The following is a 27,574-nucleotide window of genomic DNA, read 5'->3' as shown; positions in this document are numbered from 1 at the left end:
ATAAAGCGGCTACAGATAATGGATGGATTGTGATGAAGTATGTGACGATATATTTACTAAGATATAGCAATTTTTTTAAAAATAAAATTGAATGTAGATTTTAATAAAGTAGTAAATGCAACACTTTTGTTTTGCAGAGATGTGCGACTTGCGGATCATAGAAATTACTTGAAATATCACAATGTGATATTTTTGCCATATTGTTTGTGTCTGCATTAAACATGCTCATAAAACTGTAGTCCTAAAGGGAAGGCTGATTTGTTCAGAGTAACTCACTCACGTGACGCAGCAGAGCAGCGTGATGGCGGTGAAGGTGACGGGCAGAGCGTACACTGCGGCAGCAGGAGCGTGGAGATGGAAATGTTGAATTGTCTTTCTCACAAATTCCTTCAACCCTCCATTTTGCTTCTGCACAGAACCTACAGGGGAGACGTGATGTTTTAGCACAGATCTGGACGTGTGTCAGTGGATAACGCATGACGGATTTGCTTATGTGGTAGTATAATTAAATCATAGGACTGTATCTTCACTTGTATGTGCAAATTTTTACATTTGATTGCAAATTTTATAGGTTAAAATTCAATTTTTCAAAAGGAAACAAAGCAGTTTCTTCTTCAGCAGCTGCAGTGTCTGAGACAGTCAAACATCTGACCCAAATCATCATCTACCTTCAGTTTTAAACGCTTCAGAATGTAATTAATGATCTGTTCATTATTACGTGAACTAAAACACGAGGAGATCTCATCATTTCACAGCTCAACATCCATCCAACTTGTGGAAACATCCAGAAGCCATTAGCTAGCTGAGTGAGCTAGCCTAGCACTAGCCAGATCTTTTAATGTTTTCCAGGATGAAAGTAAACTTAAGATGTCACTTCAGTTCAGTAGCAATCGTCTCTTGTGATAAATATATGAGAATAAGCGCTACAGGCTGAAGGTTATGCTCCGGATAATGTGATTAGGATCAGGATAATTTAATTAACACACGCTAGCTAAGAAACCTAGCGATCCAACAGGATATGGCTAAGTTAGCTAGTTGGTGGATGTTATCTTTCTTGATATGCTGTTGATAATGGAGGCGGTGTTCACTTCAGCATGGATCGCTGTGTGAGTTTACATCGATGAGAACATTTTCAATTAGACGTAATCAGCTGGAGAGTCAAGTGTAATAAAAAAAAGTGTAATTTGTAAAGTTATTACGTCACCAGAAGATTTATTTATTACTTCTACTGATGAAGACTTAGAGTTGCAATACTTTTACTCATCAGGATCTCCAGGAGCAGACTTGGTGCCCCAGATGTATAAAGTACCACAGGTGTCTGAGGTGTATCACCTCACCTGTATGCTGCACTTTCTCTGATCCTCGAAAAGGCCCAAAGACTTGAAAAGTCGTCGCTGATTGGGCTGCATCTTTGCGTACACCTGTAGGTCGGCTGCTGACATCATCAACATGCGCCAGCAGTGACAGAACCAGAAAAACTTCACACGCTATTTTAAAACCCATCGATTATATTACAGTAAGAGCAGAGCAGGACGTTTTCTTCTTCTCCTCTGGAAGCAGCTGATGTTTATTTTTGTATTTTTGGCTGTTATTACATCAGATTCTGTTCCATGATGATCTCAGAACATTTCAGTCCATGTTTTTTTTTTTTGCTGTTGTTGTCGACACAATCACATTTTACACTTTTCACATTTGTTTTCACAATGTTATAAAAAACATAGATGATTGTGAAACTGTATAAGTGTATAAATGATATTAAACTCATGACTTACATTCTTACAAACAGTCCTAGAATGGTTAAGACTGCTGCTTAAATGGTTTAAAAGGCAATAATCTAAACTGTAGTGAATGAGGTAATGGTGTCTGATTATTATTATTATTATCACAGATCTCACAGATTTTCTGACTTTACACTTCAAGGAAATGTGTCGCTTTTCTTCCGTGAAACAGCACAGAATCCAGATGCAGAGCAGCCAGAAATGATCTAAACACCACAAACCTCCTGAATAGTCCTCAGTATTATTACACTGGAAGAAAGGAAATCCCTCAACCCTCAAAAACAACACACAAAGACATCCGGTGAAGTTCTTTAAACTTTGGGACTCTTTCTCAACACTGTATTTATTATGTGTAAATATAATGAATTAATTATAATGTGTAAATAATAACTTTACAGTACAGTTTGTCTACATGCTCATACAGCTGAATATTTTGTGCATTTTTAATGCATTGTGTCGATGTTAGCATACGGATTACTAACATTACTATAGAAACAATAATGTAATGTATTAGGATGAAACATGTTAAATTAGCTACTGTAAACTTCAAAACCCTAAGTTTGTGAGGTTGACTCTCAACGTGTCCAGCGAGTTGTGTTGTCTGAGTGGGAGGGGCATACTCTGTCTCTGCTGTCAATCACAGGCGTCTGTGTGAGGTCATGTATGCAGAAGAGGGTAGATAGCGCTTTACTCTGAGTGTGTTATCCAACTGTGTTTCAGAGGAAGGATGTGTTCACCTTCATTAAATTAGGGAGAAAATTCAATCCATGGCTGAAAATAAAATTCCACAACTGATGACCTTCTGTTCATTAAGGTGTTAATGTTATTTACAGTGAATTAACACAACTTCATAAATAAGCAATAAATAATGTCATAAATGAAAAGAAAACTTAATGTGAATTATTACAACAAAACTTCCATCTTTCACCTGGAAATGTACAAAACAATGAGATCAGGAAACAGATCTTAAACTCATGAACTCATGGGGAAATTTAATGACATTACAGTCCTTAAGATTTCTTTTCCCAGTAAAACCAAGGGCTTGATTTTTCTGAATAAATCCTCCTCTGTGAGATGAGCAGTGATGCTGATGATAGTCAGTGAGTTTAATGGTGTACCGTTAACATGGGTGGGGAGAAAACACTGAGTAATTTCTCAAACGTCTGATAGGACCATGTTTCTGAGCAGGACAGGAATTCATACTGATTTACTTCAATTTTATTCACACTTCATTTTATTCCTCTTCAAAATATTACAGCTTTCATTTCCATTTGATTCGTAGACTTAGCATCAGCTGTTTCTGTAAATTAATTGCCTAAACATTTAACATAATAATGATGCTGATTTTATTCTATCTTTATTTATTATTATTTTTATTATTATTTTTTTAATTTAACCAACAATATGATTTTTCTTAAATAGTCTCTGTTTAGATTTTAGGAGTCAAGAACATTTCTTATGGAGTTCAAATCATCGTCATCTGCTTCGTTATTCCATCACTGCCTTTCTTTCTTTTCTTACTTTTCTTTTCTTTATTTTTTATGTTAAAACTATATTTTTAAGTTAACTTTTCCCAACTTATTAAAAAAAATCCTATTAAATGCTTATCATATAAAGTAATTTATAAAATAAAAAAATTGTTTAAAAAGTAACAGCAGAAAAAGAGAATTTGTAAAATTCCAAAATCAGATTTAGATTAAAAAAAAAATCACATTATTTAAAATAAAAAAGGGAATATTTTGAAAACTATGTTCATTTGAAAGCTGTGAAGTAAAATTTTAATACTTTTAATAAACATTTTAACCAGCAGTCTGGTAAAGTGTAGGACTGTTTAAACCTTTTCACTGCTGATGTTTTAGCCATATTTCACCTGAGAGAGAGAAAGAGAGAGAGAGACCCCGCCCACTATTGTGGGGTTGCTTGGTCGTGACAGGCATTGCTCTCACTTCCTGAACACTGCACTCGCAAACTTTCCCTCTTTTAGCTGGTTGGTTCTATAAATGATTCACCAGAATTTTTTTATGCAAATGCAACCTACGCTGCTTGATTCTGAGATTGACATCACTGTTCGAACCTACATAAGGTCACTGGACACACAGGAGTGTGAGATATGATGTAATGCACTCACACACACACACAGGGGAAATACTTTCATATGAGAGAGAGACAGAGAGAGAAAGAGAGAGAGAAAGAAAGAGAGTCCCACAAATCGAAATTTCTCTGAATATGATGCCCAGACAACACACACACACACACACACTAAAGCAAGGTTTATCAGTGAAGCACTTTTCAGTTTGTTTCTCACATTAATGGAAACTTTTAGTGTAATAATGATGCAAAGTGTTGTTGTTGTTGTTGTTGTTGTTGTGAGTTTAGTCTAGTTTTCTTTTTCTGATTCTCACCTCATCATCTTTCACAAGTTGTCTTGTGTATGAATTATTGTGTTTAATTCAGCATGGCCTCATACATACACAGATTTGGGTTTTTTGATTGAGCAACAAACAAACAAACAAACAAACAAATACTGACATCTATGCAGCAGTGGCAGTGATGTGAGGAAAAGAAAAATTAAAAATCTTTGTATTTTTGTTTTGCAAAGATTTGCATTTGTAAAAATTATTCTTATTATAAAATATAATAAAAATAAAATAATGTACAAAAATACATGTATAATAATATTAGAAAAAAATAAAGTTAATTTTTAAAATTATTTTTGGAACTTTGTTTTTGGATTAAAATCTTTAATCAAGGATTATTATTATTATTATTATTATTACACATATATTATTATAATTTTTTATAAAACACATAACAGTTTACATTTTGTATTTGTTATTGTTTTTTTATTAAGATAAAGATTCATTTCAATAAATTGTGTACTGTTTTGTTTTGCCGTTATTTTGTTTTGGAGAAAACATTTAATCGGAAAACAGCTTTACAGAACATTACAGGAAGTTTTAAAAAATATTAAAAATTAGATCTAAAAAAAAAGAAAGAAAAAAGAAAAGTTTTTCTTCCAAAATGTTTTTAAGACAGTCCCTGGAGAACATGCCAAAACATTCTACATGTTAGTTCATATTGTTTGAACTTTATTTCATTTTATTTTTCTTCAACCTTGAAATTTATATTACAAAAAATTGTGGAAATAATATAATGAAGAGGCTCAGGTCAAAAACATGTCAATAATAATTTGTTCATGGAAACAGAAAACACTGAAACTTCATTATTAGTCTTTGTTTTTTTTAGACTAAAGAAATTTGTTCATGTAAAACAAATTATTTATTTATTACTTTATTTGTTAAAGTTAATGAAGTTCTCATCTCATTATCTGTAGCCGCTTTATCCTGTTCTACAGGGTCGCAGGTGAGCTGGAGCCTATCCCAGCTGACTACGGGCGAAAGGCAGGGTTCACCCTGGACAAGTCGCCAGGTCATCACAGGGCTGACAAGTTAATAAAGTTAAGCAGAAAATTTACTCAAATTAACTTTGAAAGAAAATATAATTGTTTTCAGAACAAAAAAAACAACCAAACAAACAAAAAACTGAAAATGAGAAAAGAAGATCAGAGAAAGTCACAGTTCCTACTGCGACACAACATCAGCCTGTCTGATTGTGATATTTTATACACACATTAAAAACAAACATTTTGTACATTTATTAAAGTGCATAAGGTGCTCGTAAGATGGAGATTTGCGCTGAGCTGAGTGTCGGGAGCTGAGACAGGGACTGTCCCTTAGCAAGGTGACTAACATACATAATTCCCAACCAGGTGAGGGGAGAGACCCAGGGGAAATTCATCAACACTCAATAAAACCGTGGCTTGCAGCTTACCACTGCACATTTGACAAGACACACACACAGGAGCCGGAAGGTCTACAGAGCGAGCATGCACGCACACACATACGCACACTCACACGCACACATATGCACATTTACACCGTTTTTGCCTTCTGCGCTCAAGGAAGTCGCTCGTTTTTCTTTCTCGGATTCTTAGAATTCAGGGTCGAGTAAAGCGTGAGGAAGGATGTGGAGCAAGAGACAGTTTGTGTAAAATGCCACACGAGATAGAACTTCAGTGGAAATGAGCATGAAGAAGTCTGAAGTAGATTGTTCCGAGTTGATAGACTGCTTTGACTGCAAGAAAGCACAAGATGAGTCGGAGAACTTCTACAGGAGAACTTCGAGACGTGCACTGCTGTGTTTTTATTTTTTATTTAATTTATTGGATGGAGCTCTGAAGAACCTCTCAGCAACGTACAGTAAGTTTTACTCTGAAGACCAATCAATTTAACATCTAAAATAATATAGAAATGTGAATCTGATTATTATTAATGATGATGATGGTTGCAACATTAATCATATCTCCAGTATGAGAACTCTAACATGTTCAACTTTTAACATAAGAATAAAGAAGCCTGTTGTATAATCTTCATGGAAATAAAGAATAACTTGTGCTACTTCCTAGAAATCATCACAAGACACTTTTCCCCTCTTGAACAGTTTCAACAAAGACACACAGAAAGAGAGAGAGAGATATCTTTTTGAGGGACACGGAAGTGTGGACACATTTCCACTTCAGGTCAGTTCATTCATATGTGGATGTTTTTTTTTGTTTGTTTGTTTTTTGGGAAATAACCTGGTAAAGCACATGTATAAAGCATACAGGCTGTGGTATTCCCCCTAACAAACTCACAAGCAGTGAGAAGTTTCACTTTTATTCGTGCTTTCTTTTGGATCCAGCATGTTCATGAATGCCTTCAACCACAGCTTTGCTTTCAACAGGGTCTTTGTGTAGATTTTTAAAAAAAAATTCACTCACATTCACTTTTTTCGAACACACTCCAGAGAACTGTAATCATCTTCATACATCCAACACTGAATTTAGGACATAAACTCAAACATACACCAATAAATACACACCAGGTTTTAAATATGACACAAGAACTTGTTTGTAAAAGATGTTTTGTTTTGAGATGTGAGAGGATTTTTTATTTTATTTTAAAGTTTAATGTTGAAAGAGATGAAGCTCTTCTTGAAGATCTCTGCAGTTTCTCTGAGAAACATCTGGTTTTAGTTTCTGATGTGTTTCTGTGACCTGGTACTCAGTGTAGGGTCTGTGTGATATCTGACTACAGCTACATCTGATTACTGGGTCAGGGATGACATCACCTTCATCACTTTAACTACTGTCCGTTTCTGTAAAATGAATGTTTGTTTTTATATTAAACTATATAAATGAACTTGAAATAAAAATAAAAATCACAAATCAGTCCACGTTTTGGTGCTCTCAGATTTCTTCTTTTCTTCTTCCTCTTACTATTTCATCATTTCAATTCTTTATATTTCAGAGATAAAGATTTTTTTTAAACTTTGCTGCTGAAAAGTCCAGCTTTCAGTTACTAAAGCACAGCGTGAGCTCACCAAACTGATAAATGAAACCAGTTTACTTAACAGCTACTGATATAACCTCGTCGGCAAACTTTTTATAAAAAACAGAAAACAACACAATTAGAAAATCTCAAACATTGATTGAACAAACTGGACAAGTCATATGAGAGCTTGAGAAGCACAAACTCCCCCCCCCCCCCCCCCCCCCCAAGTAGCTGACCACAACATGCTGGATTTTTCAGCAGAGATGTAGGGAAGAAGTGTAATGCTAAAGAATCAACGAATGAATGAATGAATGAATGAATGAGGAACTTTATCATAATCCCTTCTTCATCCATGTTACTAATTTTCCTGTTTTTGGATTTCTCTCTCTTTCTTTAATCAGTTTATTTTTCATACACTATCACGTATATAAACTCAACCACTTCAAGAAAGTCATAATCAGCCCACACATCAGCCATAAAAATGATAAAATAATAACTATAAACACTTAAATGTAAGCTAGCAGCCTAGAATGATTCCTGATGTCAAAACAACCCTCATCTTAGCCACGTTACATTAAATCTAGCCTAGTCATGGCTGACTTTCCCAATATCCAGTTCTGAGACGTGAATTACAGCAATTTTATCAATATTGATGGTGTTGTCAAGACGTGACGTGAAGTTTCTGTTGTAAAATCTTTTAAATACACTCCAGTGAACGCAGCACATTCATTAAATTCTGTATTAATGAACTAAATAACACCACTTAAAACATACTCTAAATTATACCCCAATCTTTGATTACTATGTGGCTTAGCAATCAATGTTTACTGTTAACAGACTACATTTTGTGACGTAAGAATAATTTATTGTGAATATTATTGAGAAATAATGACTCAAATGATTTATTAGACATGAGATTTGATGACAGATGAGAGGTGGTTCAGATACCACTTCGGGTCATCCCTAAGAACACGTTCCTCATGATCACATCACTGTAATGAGCGTCTTCATGGTTCACTGAAATAAACTGCACCACTGGGTTCGCAGTAATGAGTCATACCCACTTATAATTTTCTTTTCAAGTGTCCAAAAAAGTTCAGAAACCCTGAACCACACCCTTAAAAGCCACCATCTTGACAAACGCTAGTATTTTATGAGCAAGACTTTTATTTTGCCTACTTAATCTCCTCCAAAAATTAATAATAATAATAATAATAATAATAATAATAATAATAATAATAATTCCTTTTTATTACATCATTATTATGCAATACTGTATAACAAGTTTCAAGTAACAAAAAAAGTAAATAATGAAGTCACAAAAAGTTTACATTAATTCATAAAAGTAGCATATATTTGAACATATTTTTAAAAAGATTTTCTTGTTGTTCACAGCTCTACAGGTGATTATTTATGAGCTAAAACTTGTGAAAAATTAAAATTCGTTTAAAAAAATCTAAGAGTCACTGTATGGGTCACGTGACTAAACGAGTGTGCCCTGGATTAACGTCCGGATAGGAAACACAAACAAAATGGCTGGGAAGAAGAAAGGTAAGGATTTGCTGCTGGCGTTCCCCTTCTTCTTAAGAACAGCCTTAATTACAAATAAATAAATCTAATAGAGTTATAAGTTAAAAGGGAATTCTTGTATCGTGCTTTACTCCTTTTATTGTATTTCAAAGTACCGACACGGACTTGATGCTAGTCAACTAGCAAGATTTACGCTAGCGCCGTAAGATTGAAAGGAACAAATGATATGCAAGGAGAAGCGTTGTTTTTTTTTTTTAAATTTAATTATTGTGATTTATTTTAAAGCTAATAAGGAATTGGTGTATATCTGTTGGAGGAGCTACTGCTCCAGATGAACCAGTGAGGTTCCAGAACATTCTAGCGTCACAGTTTTGGCCAAACTTTGGTGAGGGGACGCTCCGTGAAGGGCTGAAATGACGCAGGGTTGAGGCTTTGCGGGGAAATCCTCTGCCACTGATCAGCGAAGCCAACAACATTTATTTCTTTGGATGACAAAAAAAAAACCCCAACAAGAAGGCAATAATGTCTCACAATGAGTCTTTATACACTCCGGGTTTAATGACAAACTCTTCACCATGTCTGATGGAAAGGATGACCGGCACTCTGAGAAATTATTCTGCGCATGCGCGATTCTCTACATGCTTCTTTATATATTTTAATGATAGTAAAATTATCAATTTTTAGGATAGTTTTCTGATAATGTCGCCCTAATAAAGTAGACACAGAAAATAGCACAACATACGAAAATCTATTTTAATAGAGATTCCCTTTACCCTTAAGGATTAGGATTGATTTGTGATGAATTCCGACTCTTCAGGGAGTCATTATTTGTCACGAACAAGAACCGACTCTCAAACGGTTCTTTTGCATTTTTACCCTTAAACGAGACATTTTTTAAAACCAGTGATTGATTCTTTGGCCAAGCTGTTTCATCAATTCTTACTCTACCTTTTAATATCTCATCTCATTATCTGTAGCCGCTTTATCCTGTTCTACAGGGTCGCAGGCGAGCTGGAGCCTATCCCAGCTGACTACGGGCGAAAGGCGGGGTTCACCCTGGACAAGTCGCCAGGTCATCACAGGGCTGACACATAGACACAGACAACCATTCACACTCACATTCACACCTACGCTCAATTTAGAGTCACCAGTTAACCTAACCTGCATGTCTTTGGACTGTGGGGGAAACCGGAGCACCCGGAGGAAACCCACGTGGACACGGGGAGAACATGCAAACTCCGCACAGAAAGGCCCTCGCCGGCCACGGGGCTCGAACCCGGACCTTCTTGCTGGGAGGCAACAGCGCTAACCGCTACACCACCGTGCCACCCAGGGTTAGGTGTAAGTGCAGATATGTAAGAAAAGATGTTAAATATGTAGTGTACACGAATATATTAACACGTGTAGACAAAAACAAGCTGTTTTTTTCCATCAACTCAACATCTCTGTTTTCTTTCACCCTGTTCAGACAGGATTAGTTTCTCCAAGGGATGTGTGCAATAACTTCTCAGTGATAAAACTCTGACATCCAGACAGCAGTAAACTGATCCAGAGGAGGAGCGAGTTTCTAACAGGTTACATTTTTGATAAAAAAGGATGTTTCAGTCGAGTGCGTCATGAGGCCAGATATTTAAAGAGCTGTCAGTGTTAGTCATCATTTACAGAAAAGTAAGAGTCATTAAGTAAGATAGTGTGGATGTGAAATATAAAATAATCCTTCATATCTGTAGCTGGCGTTATAACTCGTCCTTTAATCGTCCTCCAGGATCTTGCTGTTCCGAAGGAGTTTATTTTCTTTCTCTTCCCTGGGTATTGTGTGTAGTCGAGGTTTTACTGTACAGACCGAGTGTATGGCTGAGCGCCTCTTCTAAAGCATCCATTTAATGTTTTATGATTCAGGAAGTGTTTAATATCTGATACATCACTGATAAACGTGCTACGAGACTAAACACAGCAAGTAGCAGCAGACAGACATCTTTTTTTTTTTTTTTTTCTAACACAAGAAACATCTGCATAGAAAATCATGTATATCTGAACTAAAATGATCAGACAAGTGCTGAGTTTTGGTGAAAAACACAGACATGTCCAGAAATAAAATCACAGAGCGGCTCCTGTGAAAGAGGAAATGACCCCATGGACATTTAATCCCATCTGAATAGGGCTTCAGCTTCACTCTCTCTCATATTACCTCCTCTCGAACAGAGCTTGATGGTTTCCTTTAACCCTGTGATATATCAGGACTAGTATGAGATGAAATATTTTTCTCAAGATTGGACGTAGCTTGGTAAATGCTTTAAATGTATATGAATTTATAATATTAGAAAAACTTGAGGTTTACAAATACAGGTAGATCGGACTGAATTAGTAGTTGAAGTTAGTAATTAATCTAGTGATGCTAAATATGTTCTTGTTGTAACAGACACTGAAACCTTCGACGTGATCGACTTGGCTGAGCAGGTCAAGAAGCAGAGATGGTGGAGCAAAACGTTCGGGAATAATTCTGGTCCAGCTGCCGAGAAGTATTCAGTAGCAACACAACTCACCATTGGTGGAGTGACTGGGTGGTGAGTAATGTGATCTGAAATTGAGGGAAAATGGACCAAGTATTATTTAAAGTGCCACAGTTTAGCATTTATTATGAAACACTATTAAAAGCATAGTTAGTTTTTTTTTTTTTTTCTTTTTTATCAGACATCTAATTTTTGGGTTTGTTTACCTGACATGTTTCGACGTACAACTTCCGTCTTCCTCAGAGTGTCACCGGATGTTAATTGGTGACGCATCTTTTATCAGCTGCTGTTTCTGAAGGCGTGGCCTTCCTGTCTGGTTTGACAGGTCGGTCACGCCTTATACTGTCTGTTCGTCCCCTGCAAGATGTCACTCCAGGTATGGGAGACTTGTCAAACCAGACAGGAAGGCCACGCCTTCAGAAACAGCAGCTGATAAAAGATGCGTCACCAATTAACATCCGGTGACACTCTGAGGAAGACGGAAGTTGTACGTCGAAACATGTCAGGTAAACAAACCCAAAAATTAGATGTCTGATAAAAAAGAAAAAAAAAACTAACTATATTTAATATAAGACATAATGAACATAATCGAAAAACTATTAAAAGCACGTGTTCGTGTTTCAGGTGTGCAGGATACCTGTTTCAGAAAGTCGGAAAAGTTGCAGCGTCGGCTGTAGGCGGGGGCTTCTTTTTGCTTCAGGTAACTCAATATAAAGTTTTAGGTGCACATATATACATACTCACTGGCCACTTTATTAGGAACACCCCTACATCCACCTTGATCAGAGGGAAATGGACAGATTTGAAGTGGTTTGAGCTTTTTTGCCAGGAAGGATATAGTAACTCATATAATCACTCTTTACAACCGTGGTGAGCAGAAAAGCATCTCAGCATGCAACAGCAGAAAGAGGAACACATTGGGTTCCACTCCTGCAGCCAAGAACAGGGATCAAGAACAAGTTCCCATTAAAGTGGCTGCTGAGCGTATAGGACCACTGTAGTGTCCATGATGGTGAAGTTGCAGATTTCTGAGTCTCTGTACATTAATTTGGAAATTGTCTCACACTGTCAAACATGAGGGAGGATGGATGGATGGATGGATGGATGGGCTTTTACTCATCAGACCCCTTCAGCACATGTACTTACAACAGCATCCAGTGGATCGACACACCTGAGCTTTCTGTTCCTGGTTGTAATCAAATAGGTTGTTTATTTGTAGTGAGAGCATTTATCCATTCGCTCATGGAAAAAATAAATAGAAAAAAGATTAACGAGAAGTGACTAAGAATAGCAGAATTTTCACTCACCTGCTGTTTTCTACAGCAATGTTGATGTCTGGTGGAATGACGGATGCAGAGATCTCTATAGGAAGAGGCGTGGCCTGTACGGTTTGGTCGTCAGTAAATGCCAAAACTCTGTACGCTTCTTTTAACATTTTTATAGTCAGTTGATGTTTGGTAGTACGAGAAATCATTGAAAGCAAGAACAGCAGAAACTATCGATCAAAAGATTGATGAACACAAGGGTTTTTTTTTTTCCACAAATGCTCACTTCAGCTGAGACTTTTATAATTCATGACGACAAACTGGGCAGAGGAATAAACATTTAAACGTGTTTAAACTTCACACTGCGTCGTTCCACCAGACCTAATGGTAATCATGAGGAAAAAATCATTATCTCAAGAAAACAACTTTTGTAATTACAAGATCACAAGAAGGAAAAAAAAAAAAAAGCCCCATGGCTTTTCTGGACTTCCTGCAGATCTGAGAAACTGTTGCTGAAGATCACAGCTGTCTGATGAGGACGGGTTCAGTATCAGGATCTCACAACCTTCTGGTCATCACTGCACTCCTACTGCTGTCTTACTGATCCTCTGACATGGTACAGGTCTGAGCTCAGGTCTATTTTTGTCCTTTTCAGATTGCTAATCACACCGGATACATTACAGTTGACTGGAAGAGAGTGGAGCAGGACGTGAACAAAGCCAAGAAGCAGCTCAAACTGAACACGGAGAAACCGAGTAAAGAAGTGAAGACAAAAGTGCAAGAGGTAACTGAGTGAGGTCTGATTGCGATCGCTCGGCCGGACGGGGCGACACAGACGCCTGATTGTGCGTGAAATTGATTGAATTCATTTAATGAAGTGGTTATTTGTTTAAAATTTTGTCCAGATGATATAATCCAGCTTTATTTTTGATGAAATACCCAAGTGTTTATGAGCGACTGAAACGGCTTTCCAAGGCAGAAATTTTAAATACCGTATAACCTCTAATGAACGCCCCCTCCCTATATTTCGGAAAAAAATAATAATTCAAAATTAAAAAAAAAAAACTAACAGTCTGAACAGTTTTACATACCCCAGGTTTTCTATCCAAGTCCAGTATCCAAATCGAATACGAATTCAATGTCCTGGGCTATCACAATCCGTCGATGCCTGCTCTGAATCACTGCTGTCAACCTCCTGTTCCGACTCTGATAAAACAATCAATGTGACCGCAGAGGCCGACCTGCACCACTAGCCCTTTTCTGCCCGGCTGCCAAAGTTTCAATTTTGCGTTTTTGTTGGCACCATTCACGGACTCGTTTACGATCGATCTTGTAGAGTTTAGAAGCAAAGTGCTTTCCTTTCTCCTGCGCTGTTTTTACGACTTTTAGCTTAAAACTCGCAGTGTAGGATTTGTGTTTTTCAACACGTGTATCCATCTTTACGATTAGAAACAGAATGATCAGATCAAATTATCTGGGAGGCGCGTGACTTCGGCAAAAAGGGAGCTTTATGCAAAGTGAGTGACGTAACAGTGGTCGGCGAAAAGATCAAAGCCAGCTGACACGCGAGCTATATCTGGGCTGTTTCCTCGCCGAATGAACACCTGCATTACCGTATACACTCCAGTAAGCGCCCCAAAGAATAAAAAAATCAATTTTTAAAAACACTTAATTCGACAACTTTTCACCTAGAAAACGTATGAAAGTTAGGGAAAATTAGTAGAGCAGTTATGTTAGGGTTTGAAAAATTCGATCAACTGTGATTTTTTTTTTTTTTTTTTACCCCTAATAAACACCCGCTTTTTGAAAAATGTAACACCCCCGGGGGCGTTCATTAGAGGTTATACGGTACTTGGAGTACAATCCTTTTTAGCTCATCTGTCCATCAGGCTGGTGACCTGTTGCCATGGCGTGGCGTCTGTTGTCCACAATTCGGTGAAATCGTATCTCCTCTGTCGTCAGTTCTCCACGGGTTTCCGTTCTGGTTGTTTTGTTTGAAAGAACTTAGTCGTTGTTTTGTCAAACTTTTTGCTAACGAGTTACTAATTAGGCCAAATTAACGAATTTTTCAGGCCTCTCACTAGAATTGTATCTCCTCTCTCATTTCTCATCTGATTTCAGTTCTGATTGTTGTTTTGGGTCGATCTTCACTTGAGGAACAAAAGTTAGTCCTTTGTTGATGCTCCTGTTGTAAACAGTTTGTCGTGGAGGTTGGTCCTCTCTCTCTCACATCGTCACACTTCAGTTCCGTTTGATGTTTTGGTTGTCGGGGTGTTTTGATGAGCTACTACATCCTTGATCTTCTGGTCTTTCTTCAGTTCTGACCATAAAGAATTTAATCTTAGGGCTAAGAATTCTTCAAAATGGCACTAAAGGTTCCTAGATAAGCGTGAAGGACTTTTAAGGAACGACTTAAAGGGGTCTTAATCTTAACATTCAGAGGAGTGCAGTCTCAGAGACCGATTGATTTTATGCTACAGCAGCTATTTCTATGTTGAAAAGATCTTATTGAAATTCTCATTTGTTGAACAATGAGAAATCTGTAACCTCCTGGAAGAGGCAGACAGGTCTTCGGCTAAATTATCAGTAATCTCAGGATTCTGTAAAGAATTAGTTTTCTTATTCACTCCTCTTCTCTTCTGTAAAGGTGCAGATGTTCGTGAAAAAGAACATTGTCCTCACAGGAGGCTTCATCGGCGGATTCCTGCTTGGTCTGGCGTCGTAAGAAGCCTCTCGTCCACGTCACATGGTCTTAAAGGACTACAAGAAATGTCAACTAAGTGCATGCGACAAATATATTTTCTTTTCTGTGATGACTTTATTTATACATTGTAGGTGGTGTTTATACACGTGTGTCTCTCTCTCTCTCTCTCTCTCTCTCATGAAACAGCCAGCATTTTGCACTGATTTCATGCCTTTGGTATTATTTTCACATTTTAGTGATTAGTTTTCTCTTTGATGCTGCATTTTCTTTGAACCATTCTGGATTATATTTTGTGATATGAAAGATCATGGTACATATTTAAATCTTCATGTGCAAAGATATGTACATGTACATCAGGCAGACTTTCAGCACTGTGTGTAAACTGACAAATATTATCGATTTAAAAAGAAATTTCCCTTCAGCGGGTTATGAAAAGCTGGATTTTGAAGAAGCCACTAAATGGGATTCAACAACGTTGTAATTCTGTCTTTTCATATCCATAAATAAACAGTTAAAGTTGAACAGTTGTTCTCAGCGATATGTCTTGGCTTTGTCTTCCAGTCAAATTGATATATAAATGTTTGTGGATTTGTTTTCAGTATCAGTTTTGGAATCTGAATACTGAAAAAAAAAAAGTCAATAGACATTAAAGAACCGTTCTGGGCTGCGTCCCAAACCACAAACACACTCGCTACCTTATCATGAGAAATGAAAAGATATCTCACCTCAAACCACGGACAGTCAAATATAAAAGTCTAAACAGCAGCGATACCATCAGTGGGCTTTGTTTATCAATGTTTGACTAAAGTTGTGTGTAAATGTTTGCGCAAGTCAAACAAAACTCAGTTTTTCCGCCGGATTTACAAAAGTTTCAGTAATGCTGATTTTCTTTGTACTTGCGTGTATGTTGATCAGCTGTGAAGTGCATTCCCGACAGCTCATTTGCATGTAGCGACACCTACAAAACTCCATAAAAGGTCAATTGCACAGGTATCTGGGAGAATGAAATGAGTGATCAGAGTTAAAGCTGAAAAACAGAAGTGGAAGTTATTTTGTCTCACCCCAACACAAAAATGTTTAATGTTTGACAATAATGAGTGTTAAATTCTCCTTCAGCTGAGGCATGTGTTTATGGCTCACGGCAGACAGAGCGGCCCGTCATGTTTGTATACCACTCTGTCTTTTGTCATAATGAACTGACAATAAGTACACATCGGCCACTTTATTCAGAACACGTTACTGCAGTTCTGTAATCAGCCGATCCCTCGACAGCAGCACGATGCATCAAATTCCACAGATACAAATCAGGAGCTTCAGTTAATGTTCACAATGTTCAAACATCAGAATGGGAAAAATTGTGATCTCAAAGTGTGACTTTCTTTCACTGTTTGAGCCAGATGGACTGGTTTGAGTATTTCAGAAGCTGCTGATCTTCTGGGGTTTTCACACTCAACAGTCTCTAGAGTTTACACAGAATGGTGCAGAAAACAAAAAACACTGAGCGAGTGAGCGACAGTTCTGTGGGTGGAAACAAATGCCTTGTTGGTAAGAGAGGGTCAGAGGGAAATGGACAGATTGGTTCGAGCTTTTTTGTCAGGAAGGATATAACTCATATAATCACTCTTTACAACCGTGGTGAGCAGAAAAGCATCTCTGAACCTTTTGGTGGATGAGCTACCACAGTGGAAGACCACATTAAGGTTCCACTCCTGTCAGTTAAGAAGAGTGATCTGAGGCTAGTGTGAGCACAGACCTGTGTCTGGATGATCAGTGCAGGAGAGCAATAAACAAACAACCCCAAAACAAATGCGTCCAGAGTTTTTGATGGTTTATTTGAAAAAAAAAAAAAAAACCAAAACTCTTTCATGATTATGTTCTGACTTTCACACAAGTAGTTTTTGGCTCCGTACTTTTGAGTAAAAACATTTTACAATACTTTTATGAAAGCACCCATTTTTCATGCCACTCTTCTTTTACACACCTGAGCAAACGATACAGGTAATAAAGACTCGGGGTTATACAAGTTTTCTTCAATTTTCCTTTAATCAGCACTGAAGCATATTTTTAGAACAATATATGCAAAGAGGCTTATTTGAAACAATCAAACATCCACACACCACTGTTTATACACTATATGGCCAAAAGTATGTGCACCCCGTCAATCACACTCGTATTTGTTAAACAAAACAACTCATTCCAGATTTATTCCCCTTTCCTGTTATAATGAGCTCCATTCTTCTCCTCCGGGAGGGCTTTGTGTTCATTCAGCTATAAGAGCATTAGTGAGATCGGACACTGATGCTGAGGAGGTTCCAGTTCATCCCAAAGGTGGATGTTGAGTTGAGTCAGGGCTCTGTGCAGGACACTCGAGTTCTTCAACCTTCATGGAGCTCTGTGCTGTGTGTGCAGGAGCATCGTCATGCTGGAACAGGCTTGGACTCGGAGTTCCAACAAACGGAGACGTTCTTAACAACTGTGTACTTCAAACTTTGTGGCAGCAGTTTGGAGAAGAACCATATGGATGTGATGGTCAGGGGCGCACATACTTTTGGTCTCACGGTGTATGCATGCTTTAAACAGGTGCCATTATTTTGTAGTTGGTCGTGTTCGGTGTGTTTTGTCCTCTGTGCTTCTGTGTTCTTGTGTAAATCCAGAGCAGCACACAGACTCGTGGGCTGCATGAAGCTCACAGCATCTCCGCATCGCCCTCAGCGCGTCTCCACACCGCTCCTCAGAGTAGCTCTGCGCTTTCAACCACACAGAAGGAGGCGAGGTGAGCTGAGCTGAGCTTAAGGTGTAAATTATATTGCTATGAATCCAGGTTTACCTTGTAAACACTTCTGTATGGCGCACGCTTGCTTCTGGCACGGATCCTTCTGCGGCATCTGCTCGTCGAGAAAAAGGCCGAACTCTGAAGCTTGTGTCTGTTGAAGAACTCACGCAACGGTGTTGGGTAAACACTAATAACTTGTACATTCCCTATAACTGTGCACTACCTAGGGCACGGCGCAGTAGCCTGTATCTAAGACCTAGCGCACTACATGGCGAGGAAAGAACTCGTTCGGGACACTGTGAGCCATGGCACAGCCTGGTGCACGTCTTATTTAGTTCCGACCTGAAACGAATTTCTTCTAAATTAAACTAAAATGTTAGAGAGATATTTATTTTACAAACGCAGTGTCAGTGTACTAGAAATGTATTTTGTTTTATATAGGTTTGATGATGTATTTTTTTAAACAACGCACATATTTAATTAAACGATCATTATTTGGTGTTGTTCCCGGACCCATTTGATTGTAACACAAAGAAGTAACGCTAATGCGGAAATACTGCAAACAGGAAAAACATTAGAGTTGGAGAGATCGGATTTAATTGATTGTTTTAATCAGTAGCATGGCAGTCAGCGCGGTGCATTTAGAGTCCGACGCTTTTCTCGTCTGTATGAATCACGCCTTGAGTACAGAGAAGGAGGAAGTCATGGGGCTGTGCATCGGAGAGGTGAAGTAGTGAAAATATTTTACTGATGAATTTGTTGCATTGAGTTTCATCTCGAACTTTTCCATGTTGAGATTTATGTAAATTAACGATCGTTTCACAGGTGGACACAAATCGCATTGTCCACATCCACTCGGTTATTATCCTGCGGCGGTCTGACAAGAGGAAGGACCGAGTAGAGATTTCTCCTGAACAGCTTTCTGCAGCCTCCACTGAAGCGGAGATATCCTTTCACTACACACTCATCATCACCACTCACCATCACCACTCACCATCATCATCACCACTCACCATCATCACCGCTCATCATCACCACTCACCATCATCACCATCATCATCACCGCTCATCATCATCACCACTCACTATCACCACTCACCACCACCACCACCACCATCACTCACCATCACTACTCACCACCATCACTCACCACTACCATCATCACTCACCACTATCATCATCATCACTCACCATCACCACTACCATCATCACTCACCACCACCATCGCTACTCACCATCATCACTCACCACTGCCATCATCACTCACCACTCACCATCATCACCACTCACCATCAACACTCACCATCAACACTCACCACTACCATCATCACTCACCATCATCACTCACCTCCACCATCATCACTACTCACCACCATCACTCACCATCATCACTCACCACTACCATCATCACTCACCATCATCACTCACCACCACCACTGCTATCATCACTCACCACCACCATCATCACTCGCCATCATCACTCACCACCACTGCCATCATCACTCACCACCACCATCGCTACTCACCATCATCGCTACTCACCATCACCACTACCATCATCACTCACCATCACCACTACCATCATCACTCACCACCACCATCATCGCTACTCACCATCATCGCTACTCACCATCACCACTACCATCATCACTCACCATCATCACTCACCATCACCACTACCATCATCACTCACCATCACTACCATCATCACTCACCATCACCACTCACCACCATCATCGCTGACCATCACTACCACCATCATCGCTGACCATCACCACTACCATCATCACTCACCACTACCATCATCGCTACTCACCATCACCATCATCACTCACCATCACCACTATCATCATCACTCACCATCATCACTCATCACCACCATCACTCATCACCACCATCATCGCTGACCATCACCACTATCATCATCACTCACCATCACCACTACCATCATCACTCACCATCACCACTACCATCACCACTCACCACTACCATCATTGCTACTCACCATCACCATCATCACTCACCATCACCACCATCACTCATCACCACCATCACTCACCACCATCATCGCTACTCACCATCATCGCTACTCACCATCACCACGACCACCATCACCCACCACTACCATCACCACTCACCATCACCACCACCACCACCATCATCATCATTACTCACCATCATCATCACTCACCATCCCCATCAGTCTGACTCTGTTAATCTTGCCAGGGATTTTTCTAACAGATGGATAAAATCTAACCTTGTTATTTAGAGCAGCTCTTCTCAAACCCCTCAGTACACATTTATTTTATCAACAAACTATTTAAAACAAACATTTTTTGCACATTGTCTAAATGTGTACAATAATCACTCCCTTCTTCCAGCTTGTCCTGCTTATGTATGTGGGGTCACTGCCATGTCATATTAATTGGAGCATAGTTTTACACTGGATGCCCTTCCTGATGCAGCTCTCCCATTTGCAGGCTTGGGAAGCAAACCACCCACACCTATGGACAATTTAGAGCAGCCAGTTAACCTGACTGCATGTCTTTGGACTGTGGGGGAAACCAGAGCACCTGGAGGAAACCCACAAAGAGAATGTACAAACTCCACACAGAAAGGCCCCTGTCGGCCCCTGGGCTCGAACCCAGAACCTTCTTGCTGTGAGGCGACAATGCTAACCACTACACCACTGTGCTGCCTACGAGTTGAAGGTTCACTGTAGGTTTCCTGACTGTGAAAGGGTGTTTTTATTGTTTTGTCAAGCACTGGGATAAACCACAGAAGGGCGGCACGGTGGGGTTGGTGTACAAGAATATATATTTTTATTAATGTCTGAACTTTTCAGCCAGTAGATTCCATTTGATGTTATTTATAGGTACAAACCCTTTCATAATAGTAGGCTGTGATGTTCATCATTATGTTAAAATGAAATAAATAAAGATGGAAGTTTTATTCTTAACCTAAAGCACAGGTTGGCTGATATGACGGGGCGTCCTGTACGGGTAGTGGGATGGTACCACTCTCATCCTCACATCACTGTGTGGCCATCACACGTTGGTCAGTGGCATGCGGGCATTCTCCAACACCTGCAGAATACACACACACACCACATATCCATAATCTGAAGAAGTATGTAGGGAGTAACTGGAGTGTATGTATATATTTAATGTAGCTGTGGTAAAAGTTCAGTGAAGTGCAGAGTTTCGAGAGAAACAGTTAAGATATTAAGGGTCACATGACTTAATTTTACAAGTTGACCATTAAAAAAATGTAGTCGACTCGCTGTCTTTTTCGTAGTTAAAGTAAACTGTTTCAGGACACTGGTCATTTCAGGCTGTTTTTATTTATGCAGGGAAGAAAACCTTCAACTGCATTTTGATTTAACAGCCATACTGTTGTAGTTTTAGGCGACGCTGTTAATAACAAAAGGAAAAAAACATCATAAACGTGTACATCACGTCCCTGTGAAAGCAGCTGAAGCTCATTTCTCAAATTTGTTCTCACTTTTATCATCATTTGTGTGATCCATTATATGGGATCCCTAGTGGACCTGCGGGTTAGAGAAGCAGCTTTGGGACCAAAAGGTCCCCAGTTCAGTTCCCTGGATCAGCAGGCATGGCTGCAGTGCCTTTGAGCAAGGCCCCTAACCCCCAACTGCTCCTCAGGCTGCTCTGGGTTTGTTGTATGTCGCTCTGGATAAGAGGGTCCGCTAAACGCCTGTAACATAATGGGTAAGTTAGTAAGTGCCAGCCACTGAAGGGTGTCAGTGTCGAGGGCTGACACCCTTTGCGGCCGTGAGGAAGCTTGTACACCAGGCAGGTCTCAGTCAGATGTCTGATGGTTTGCGGTTTCCAATTCTGAAGAGGAAGGAACAGGTTTTGCTGAAGGCAGCACGTAACCGGTTGAGCCGGACCCATGAGTGGTGTGGGAGCTGGCAACCAGCAGGTTTACTAGATGGTTCTTGGATAAAGCTCTGTAGGCTGGTGTAGCACATCTGCCACTCTTTCCTCCATCTGTCCTCTACCCAGGATGGTGATGCGGGGAAGTCCTGCTAATTTCTTTTGCACCAACTGCAAAGTACTCGTGGTTGATTCTCTGAGGAAGAGCATCACAGGGTGGATGAGGGACCGGGCTGCCTGACTGGTTCGCCTTGGGAGCACGCTTCAACGCACGATGCTGGAGTGTGATGTTTGCCCGAGCCAGCAAGGACTGGGAGCATATCTGTTGGAGTTGAGACCAGAGATAATCCTGCTCTCACTTTGATGTTGTATGACAGGTTCATGAGTCAGACACATTTGTTCGTGTGTTGTTTTCTGCGCTCATGTTTATGCAGCATTGCTGAGTTAGGATCAGTATGTTTCATAAGAATTGCTAAATATTATGGAGCTGAATCATATGTTCTTAAAGCAGCGTGTCTGTCACTTTAAATCCACACGTGCAGGTCTTTAACACGGTTTAGTTGCCTTTAATCAGTGTACAATAACATGCGACTCTTTCATTGTTTAATGTTTCTACATTGAGTTCTATCCTAATAATTACCTCAGTAAGGTGTCATTGAGTGTGTGTGTGTGTGTGTGTGTGTCTCCCCCTGTGCAGATGTGAGGACCCAGGCCATGTACCAGATGATGGATCAGGGGTTTGTTGGTCTCATCTTTTCCTGCTTTATTGAAGATAAGAACACGAAGGTAAGAGAAATGCAGGATTCATAAGTCAGTGATTCGATATTTGATGATACGACCGAATCTGATACGATACGAATTGATTCCGTGTCCTCTGATCGATACGTGACTGACTTTGTTCAGAATCTCAGGAGGCTGAGTGTTCTCTTTCATGATGATGAAGTAAGGAAGGACTTAAAAAAATCAGAGTTAAGAACAGTTTATGATTTTTGTCTTAATGAAATTCACTCGTTGCCTTTTAAATCACTGCATCGTTACATACCAACTGCATTAAGTTTCTCTTCACTGACATTTTTAATGCTTTAATTAACAAACCTTGAACTTCAGCATTAATACACCAGAACTAACATGAACACGGTAACTAAGACTTGTATTAATTAATGCTTTAAAAAAAAAATCTAGGCAAATAATCAACACCTGTATTAGCCTGAATTTGACTGATCTGAACCAAAACTCGACCAAAAATGGACAAATCCAGAACTGAGCAGCTGGAGACCAGACTTCAGGAAGTTATTAACATTTATAGCACACTAACGTCCTTTTTTACGCTGCTAACGTTGCATATGGTGTATAAAAGTTGACATTCATGGCTTGTTGTGTTAAGCAATAAATAATTATTTCTGTATGTAAAGCACAGATTACAAACTTTCATATCATGAACTTTGACACCCAAAAGCCTGGGTCACTTTATATTTTTTTTCATTCTGAATTTTATAATTTAGGACTTAAATTTTAATCATTTTAGATAACAATATATTTGGTCTAATGTTGAGGAGGCTGGACCAAAAACACAATAACAACAACTTTTAAATGTGTTCATCATTTATCTGCATTTATAAAACTTCACTGTTGTGATTGTATAAGTAATCACTCCCTGTTGCCATAAAACCACTAAATATGTTCTTTTGGTAAGAGACTTTTTTTTTAAATCTTGCTGTTTAAGAATTAGAAATTGCAGCTGTTCCAAAACTGAAGGACGCCTTGCTCAAATGTGAAATCTGAAAATCTTCCCTGGCCCACCCAAACCTTTAATTGCAATTCTGATCAACACACGAGACGAAGATGAAGTATTTCCCTTTATATTGTTTTATTTCACAAACACAAGTTTATGTGAATGTGGGCTTCTGGCATTACAGTGATAATTAAATCTGCAAATGATGAGGTACGAAATACATCACAGATTCAAAAAAAAAAGTCAGATAAATGAATGTCATTTAAATCCCGTGGCTTTGTTTTATAAAGTTCTGATTACTTTTTTAAATGTAAATATTTAATCATAAATAATCTATGGTAATTTAAAACTGTTACAAAATTGAAAATTATTATTTTTTAAAATTGATTGTAAACTGCTCACTTGCAGTACCTTCACGGCCCACCAGGGGGGCGAACACACTGTCATTATTACATTATTACATAATTATTACACATTTTTATTACATATTAACTGCTCAGAGTAAGTAATGAACATTTTTTCATTCATTGACACACAAACACTTACTTACTGTATAATTCGCACATTTCACATTTTAGAACTCGGCCTATTCTTGGTGACGGAGCCTTTATGGCTGCTGCACTGAAACTATGAAACTCTTTGCCATACGACCTCAGATGCACCACTGATTTTAATGTTTTCAAGAGTAAGTCAAAAACAGTCCTCTTCCAACAGGCATTTAGATGAATTAACTCCTTTTTCTAATTTTTTTTTTAATGGAGCTATATTTACTTTTATACATTATTATTATCTAATATTTAGTAAGTTGTTTTAATTGTTAGGTTCTTTTGAAAACTGTATAGTTGAATTTGCACATTATTATTATTATTATTATTATTATTATTATTATTATTATTATTATTCAGTAGCTTTAGATAGTTTATGGTTCTCTTTTGCCCCCTAGTGGAATAACAGAGATTTTAGTGCAATAACAGTGCACAAGATAATTTTCATTAAGATTCTAAATCCGGTTTCTGGAACCGCGGCCTGAACGTTTCACACCCAGACTGAACTCCTACATGAGTGCAGTGTATCAGGAAATCAACAAAGATGAGAACAGCAGGTTCACTGTTCACAGATAAAGCGACGTAAAATCAATGAATAAAACAAAAAGAGGAGACTGATTTTTTTTTTTTTTTTCTCGTTTATAAATCGTGTTGTGGCTGATGATGGCTTTTCAGCTTTGCTCATTTTAATGATGGTTCTCTTTTAGACCGGTCGAGTTCTGTACACATGTTTTCAGTCAGTGCAAGCCCAGAAAGGCTCAGAGTGAGTAATGAACATTTTTTCATTCTCTCACACACACCTGTGTGTGTGTGTGTGTGTGTGTGTGTGTGTGTGTGTGTGTGTAGTTTTATTTCATTTTTCTAACCCGATCAGTGACATTTTATTCATGAGTTAAATCATGGCTTCTTCCTGAAGGATGTAAGATTGATTGATTAAAAAAAAAATCATAAATATCTAAATTGCATCAGCTTCATTTTCCCCTTTCTTATGCTTGTAAGATGGATAAATGAATAATAAGCTACATTAGGAGTTAATGACCTCATTACTCGCTTTATATTTGTGCACTCGGTACCTCAGTACTGCTGTGTTATTAAACCATTTTCTCTGTATTACAACGAGGTATGAGAGGATCGAGATTCCAGTCCACGTGGTTCCTCACGAGGCCATTGGTAAAGTGTGTCTGGAATCTGCAGTGGAACTTCCCAGAATTCTGTGTCAAGAGGAACAGGACACATACAGGAGGATCCACAGGTGGGAGCGTCAAAATATTGTCCAGAATGTTCCTTGAATCCACCGGAGGGTTTTAGTCAGCGGATTTATTAAACACCGAAAGAGAAAAATGGAGACTATGATGAAATAAAACAAACAAACTGAAGTGCCCTGGGGGTTGGAGTGAATCAAAATTCACTGCATAATGTGTTTAAATCACATTTCTGTAATATTGTTGTGGAGCTCGATGCAGGAAGTTCTACGCTAAGGTCACATGGTAATTAAGAGCAGAGATGATGATGTGCTGCTCGTTATAATGATTCGATTTCTTTTTATGAAACTTGTACCACAGGGGAAATGAACTAAAAACTAAATGAATGTATTTCTCTCTCTCTCTGTGTTTTTTTTTTTCTTTTTTTCTTCTGTAGTTTAACTCATTTGGATCCAATCACAAAGATACACAATGGCTCAGGTACAACACTTTAGCTGCATAAATGTGCTCTACAAATTCTGAGAGATTTTATGGCCTTTTTTATCAACTTGTTTGTTGAATCTGTTTTAAATTTGGAAAGTGTGTTGTAAACTTCTTTTTGAAAATATTATATAGTTATTAATAGTTATTATTCTATCCACATTCACTGGATACAAGCAATCACACGCTCTGATTGGCTACTCTACTACTAGGATATCAGCTCATATATCGTGAGTAGAGAAAAACAAAATGGCGGCGCGTGTTGCTGAACCAACCGAGGACGAAATAAAAACTCGACTCAAAAACAAAACCCCAAAAAATACAAAAAAAAATTGCAACAGAATATGGAATAAGAGTATTTGATGGTAAGAACGTATCTTTTTTTATTTTCCAAGAATTATTATCATCGCATTTTTCACAAATTGCTCCTGTCCTTTTGCCGGTTTGTTTACATTCTAAGCAGAAATGATTTTGTCGGACGTTTTGTATAAAGTTTTTATTTATCGAATTTGCTAAAAATAAAAATGTTCTGTTTCTCAAAATCCAGTGAATGTGGAGAGAATATAACAGTTATTCCACTCAGTCTCATCATGCATGGATTATAGACAACTTGGTGCTACGTGCCTCGTCGCCTATCAGCTCATGTACGACTCGATTTCGGGGAATAACTGTTAAATGTAGTAGGGATCAGATTATATGTCGTATTAGCCGCAGTAGTAGTTGTACAACTCATTGTCATATTAGTTGTAGTTCTAGTAGCTGTAGTTGTTGTAATAGTGTGAGAGAGTGTTTGTAGCAGGAGTTTTAATAATAGTATTTGTGGCTGTATGAGTCGTCGTGTCTGCAGTTAGAGTTGTAATATAAATGTCAGTCAGCGTGTGAAGCTCTTTTGGTGTTTTGTGAAGGATATTTTAATACGTGTTCATCTATAGCGTGCGTGTGTGTGTGTGTGTGTGTGTGTGTGTGTGTCAGTATTCACCAAAAACCTGTGCAGTCAGATGTCAGCAGTAAGCGGGCCGCTGTTGCAGTGGCTGGAGGATCGACTGGAGCAGAACAAAAAGAGCATCGTGGAGCTGCAGAAAGAGAAAGAGAGACTGACTCAGGAGCTGGCCTCGTTATGATCACCACCATCACCATCACCGTGCTGCAGCTCCAGGCTTCATCTTCTACACTTTAAGTTTCTCGTCTAAAGCAGCTGGTGCACTGAACACCGTGGCCTTTCTGTCAGTCTGCAAACTCGAGATCAGGAATCAGTGCTTATGAGGAGAGGAAGAAAGCAAGTAGATAGAGAGAGAGAGAGAGACACAGTGTCTAATCACCACTTTATGATGTTTATTACACTGCTGTTGTTGTTGATGTTCTCGATGTTAATGACGTTGCACAATTTCTGCTGGTCATTGTTTCCAGAACTCACCTGATGACAGAAAAGTAAGTAGATTCTTTTTAATAAATATTTTTCTGCCTACATTTTGTTCCACATTTATGTCCTTTTATTTTTTTCCTTTTCATTTATGTCCTCATGAGCAAAATGTAATGTTAGTACTATTTTGTTGTCCTCAAAAACACACACACACACACGAACGATGCACAAATATGTCTAATTATAATATGATGCGAAATAAACTGGGAAAGTTGAAGTTTTCAAATTCTCAACTTTTTTTTTTTGGCAGCACCTCTTATTATTATCTCAGCTTTTTTATTCTTGCATGTTCCACTCGTCCCACAGCGCTAACAGGACTCAGTCGGGCTAAAGGTCCGACTTGCTTTTCCCAGAGTTCGATTCA

General features: G+C 38.6%; 3 protein-coding genes across 3 annotated transcripts; 2 read left to right on the top strand and 1 right to left on the bottom strand.

Moving 5' to 3' along the window:
- The first annotated feature begins 8,629 nt into the window (after nucleotides 1–8,629).
- Nucleotides 8,630–15,681, top strand: fundc2 (fun14 domain containing 2). Its single transcript, XM_060936528.1, has 5 exons — nucleotides 8,630–8,701; nucleotides 11,100–11,244; nucleotides 11,815–11,890; nucleotides 13,111–13,239; nucleotides 15,103–15,681. Exons 1-5 carry the CDS (start codon nucleotides 8,683–8,685, stop codon nucleotides 15,178–15,180), a joined length of 447 nt encoding a protein of 148 aa, XP_060792511.1. The 5' UTR covers nucleotides 8,630–8,682; the 3' UTR covers nucleotides 15,181–15,681.
- A 1,502-nt stretch (nucleotides 15,682–17,183) lies between these two features.
- cmc4 (C-x(9)-C motif containing 4 homolog (S. cerevisiae)) lies at nucleotides 17,184–18,244 on the bottom strand. Its single transcript, XM_060935263.1, has 2 exons — nucleotides 17,987–18,244; nucleotides 17,184–17,906 (listed from the first exon to the last, which is right to left on the bottom strand). The coding sequence occupies exons 1-2, from the start codon at nucleotides 18,042–18,044 to the stop codon at nucleotides 17,746–17,748; spliced, it is 219 nt and encodes a 72-aa protein (XP_060791246.1). The 5' UTR covers nucleotides 18,045–18,244; the 3' UTR covers nucleotides 17,184–17,745.
- A 215-nt stretch (nucleotides 18,245–18,459) lies between these two features.
- On the top strand, nucleotides 18,460–27,436 carry brcc3 (BRCA1/BRCA2-containing complex, subunit 3). Its single transcript, XM_060936527.1, has 8 exons — nucleotides 18,460–18,657; nucleotides 18,758–18,878; nucleotides 20,903–20,989; nucleotides 22,529–22,617; nucleotides 24,816–24,871; nucleotides 25,229–25,360; nucleotides 25,747–25,790; nucleotides 26,763–27,436. Exons 1-8 carry the CDS (start codon nucleotides 18,553–18,555, stop codon nucleotides 26,909–26,911), a joined length of 783 nt encoding a protein of 260 aa, XP_060792510.1. The 5' UTR covers nucleotides 18,460–18,552; the 3' UTR covers nucleotides 26,912–27,436.
- The last annotated feature ends 138 nt before the right edge of the window (nucleotides 27,437–27,574 follow it).

The sequence above is a fragment of the Neoarius graeffei genome, chromosome 12 (assembly GCF_027579695.1).
Source record: "Neoarius graeffei isolate fNeoGra1 chromosome 12, fNeoGra1.pri, whole genome shotgun sequence".
Lineage (NCBI taxonomy): Eukaryota > Metazoa > Chordata > Actinopteri > Siluriformes > Ariidae > Neoarius > Neoarius graeffei.
This window is presented reverse-complemented; position numbering and strand designations above follow the sequence as displayed.

Excerpts from the sequence above, each read along its gene's own strand:
- fundc2 (XM_060936528.1), top strand. Across the intron at positions 11,891-13,110 it reads GGGGCTTCTTTTTGCTTCAG|ATTGCTAATCACACCGGATA; the intron begins GTAACTCAATAT and ends TGTCCTTTTCAG. Across the intron at positions 13,240-15,102 it reads TGAAGACAAAAGTGCAAGAG|GTGCAGATGTTCGTGAAAAA; the intron begins GTAACTGAGTGA and ends TCTTCTGTAAAG.
- brcc3 (XM_060936527.1), top strand. The coding sequence starts at position 18,553 with ATGGCAGTCAGCGCGGTGCATTTAGAGTCCGACGCTTTTCTCGTCTGT. Across the intron at positions 24,872-25,228 it reads CAAGCCCAGAAAGGCTCAGA|GTATGAGAGGATCGAGATTC; the intron begins GTGAGTAATGAA and ends TATTACAACGAG. Across the intron at positions 25,361-25,746 it reads ACATACAGGAGGATCCACAG|TTTAACTCATTTGGATCCAA; the intron begins GTGGGAGCGTCA and ends TTTCTTCTGTAG.
- cmc4 (XM_060935263.1), bottom strand. The coding sequence starts at position 18,044 with ATGCCGCAGAAGGATCCGTGCCAGAAGCAAGCGTGCGCCATACAGAAG. Across the intron at positions 17,907-17,986 it reads CATACAGAAGTGTTTACAAG|CGCAGAGCTACTCTGAGGAG; the intron begins GTAAACCTGGAT and ends TGTGGTTGAAAG.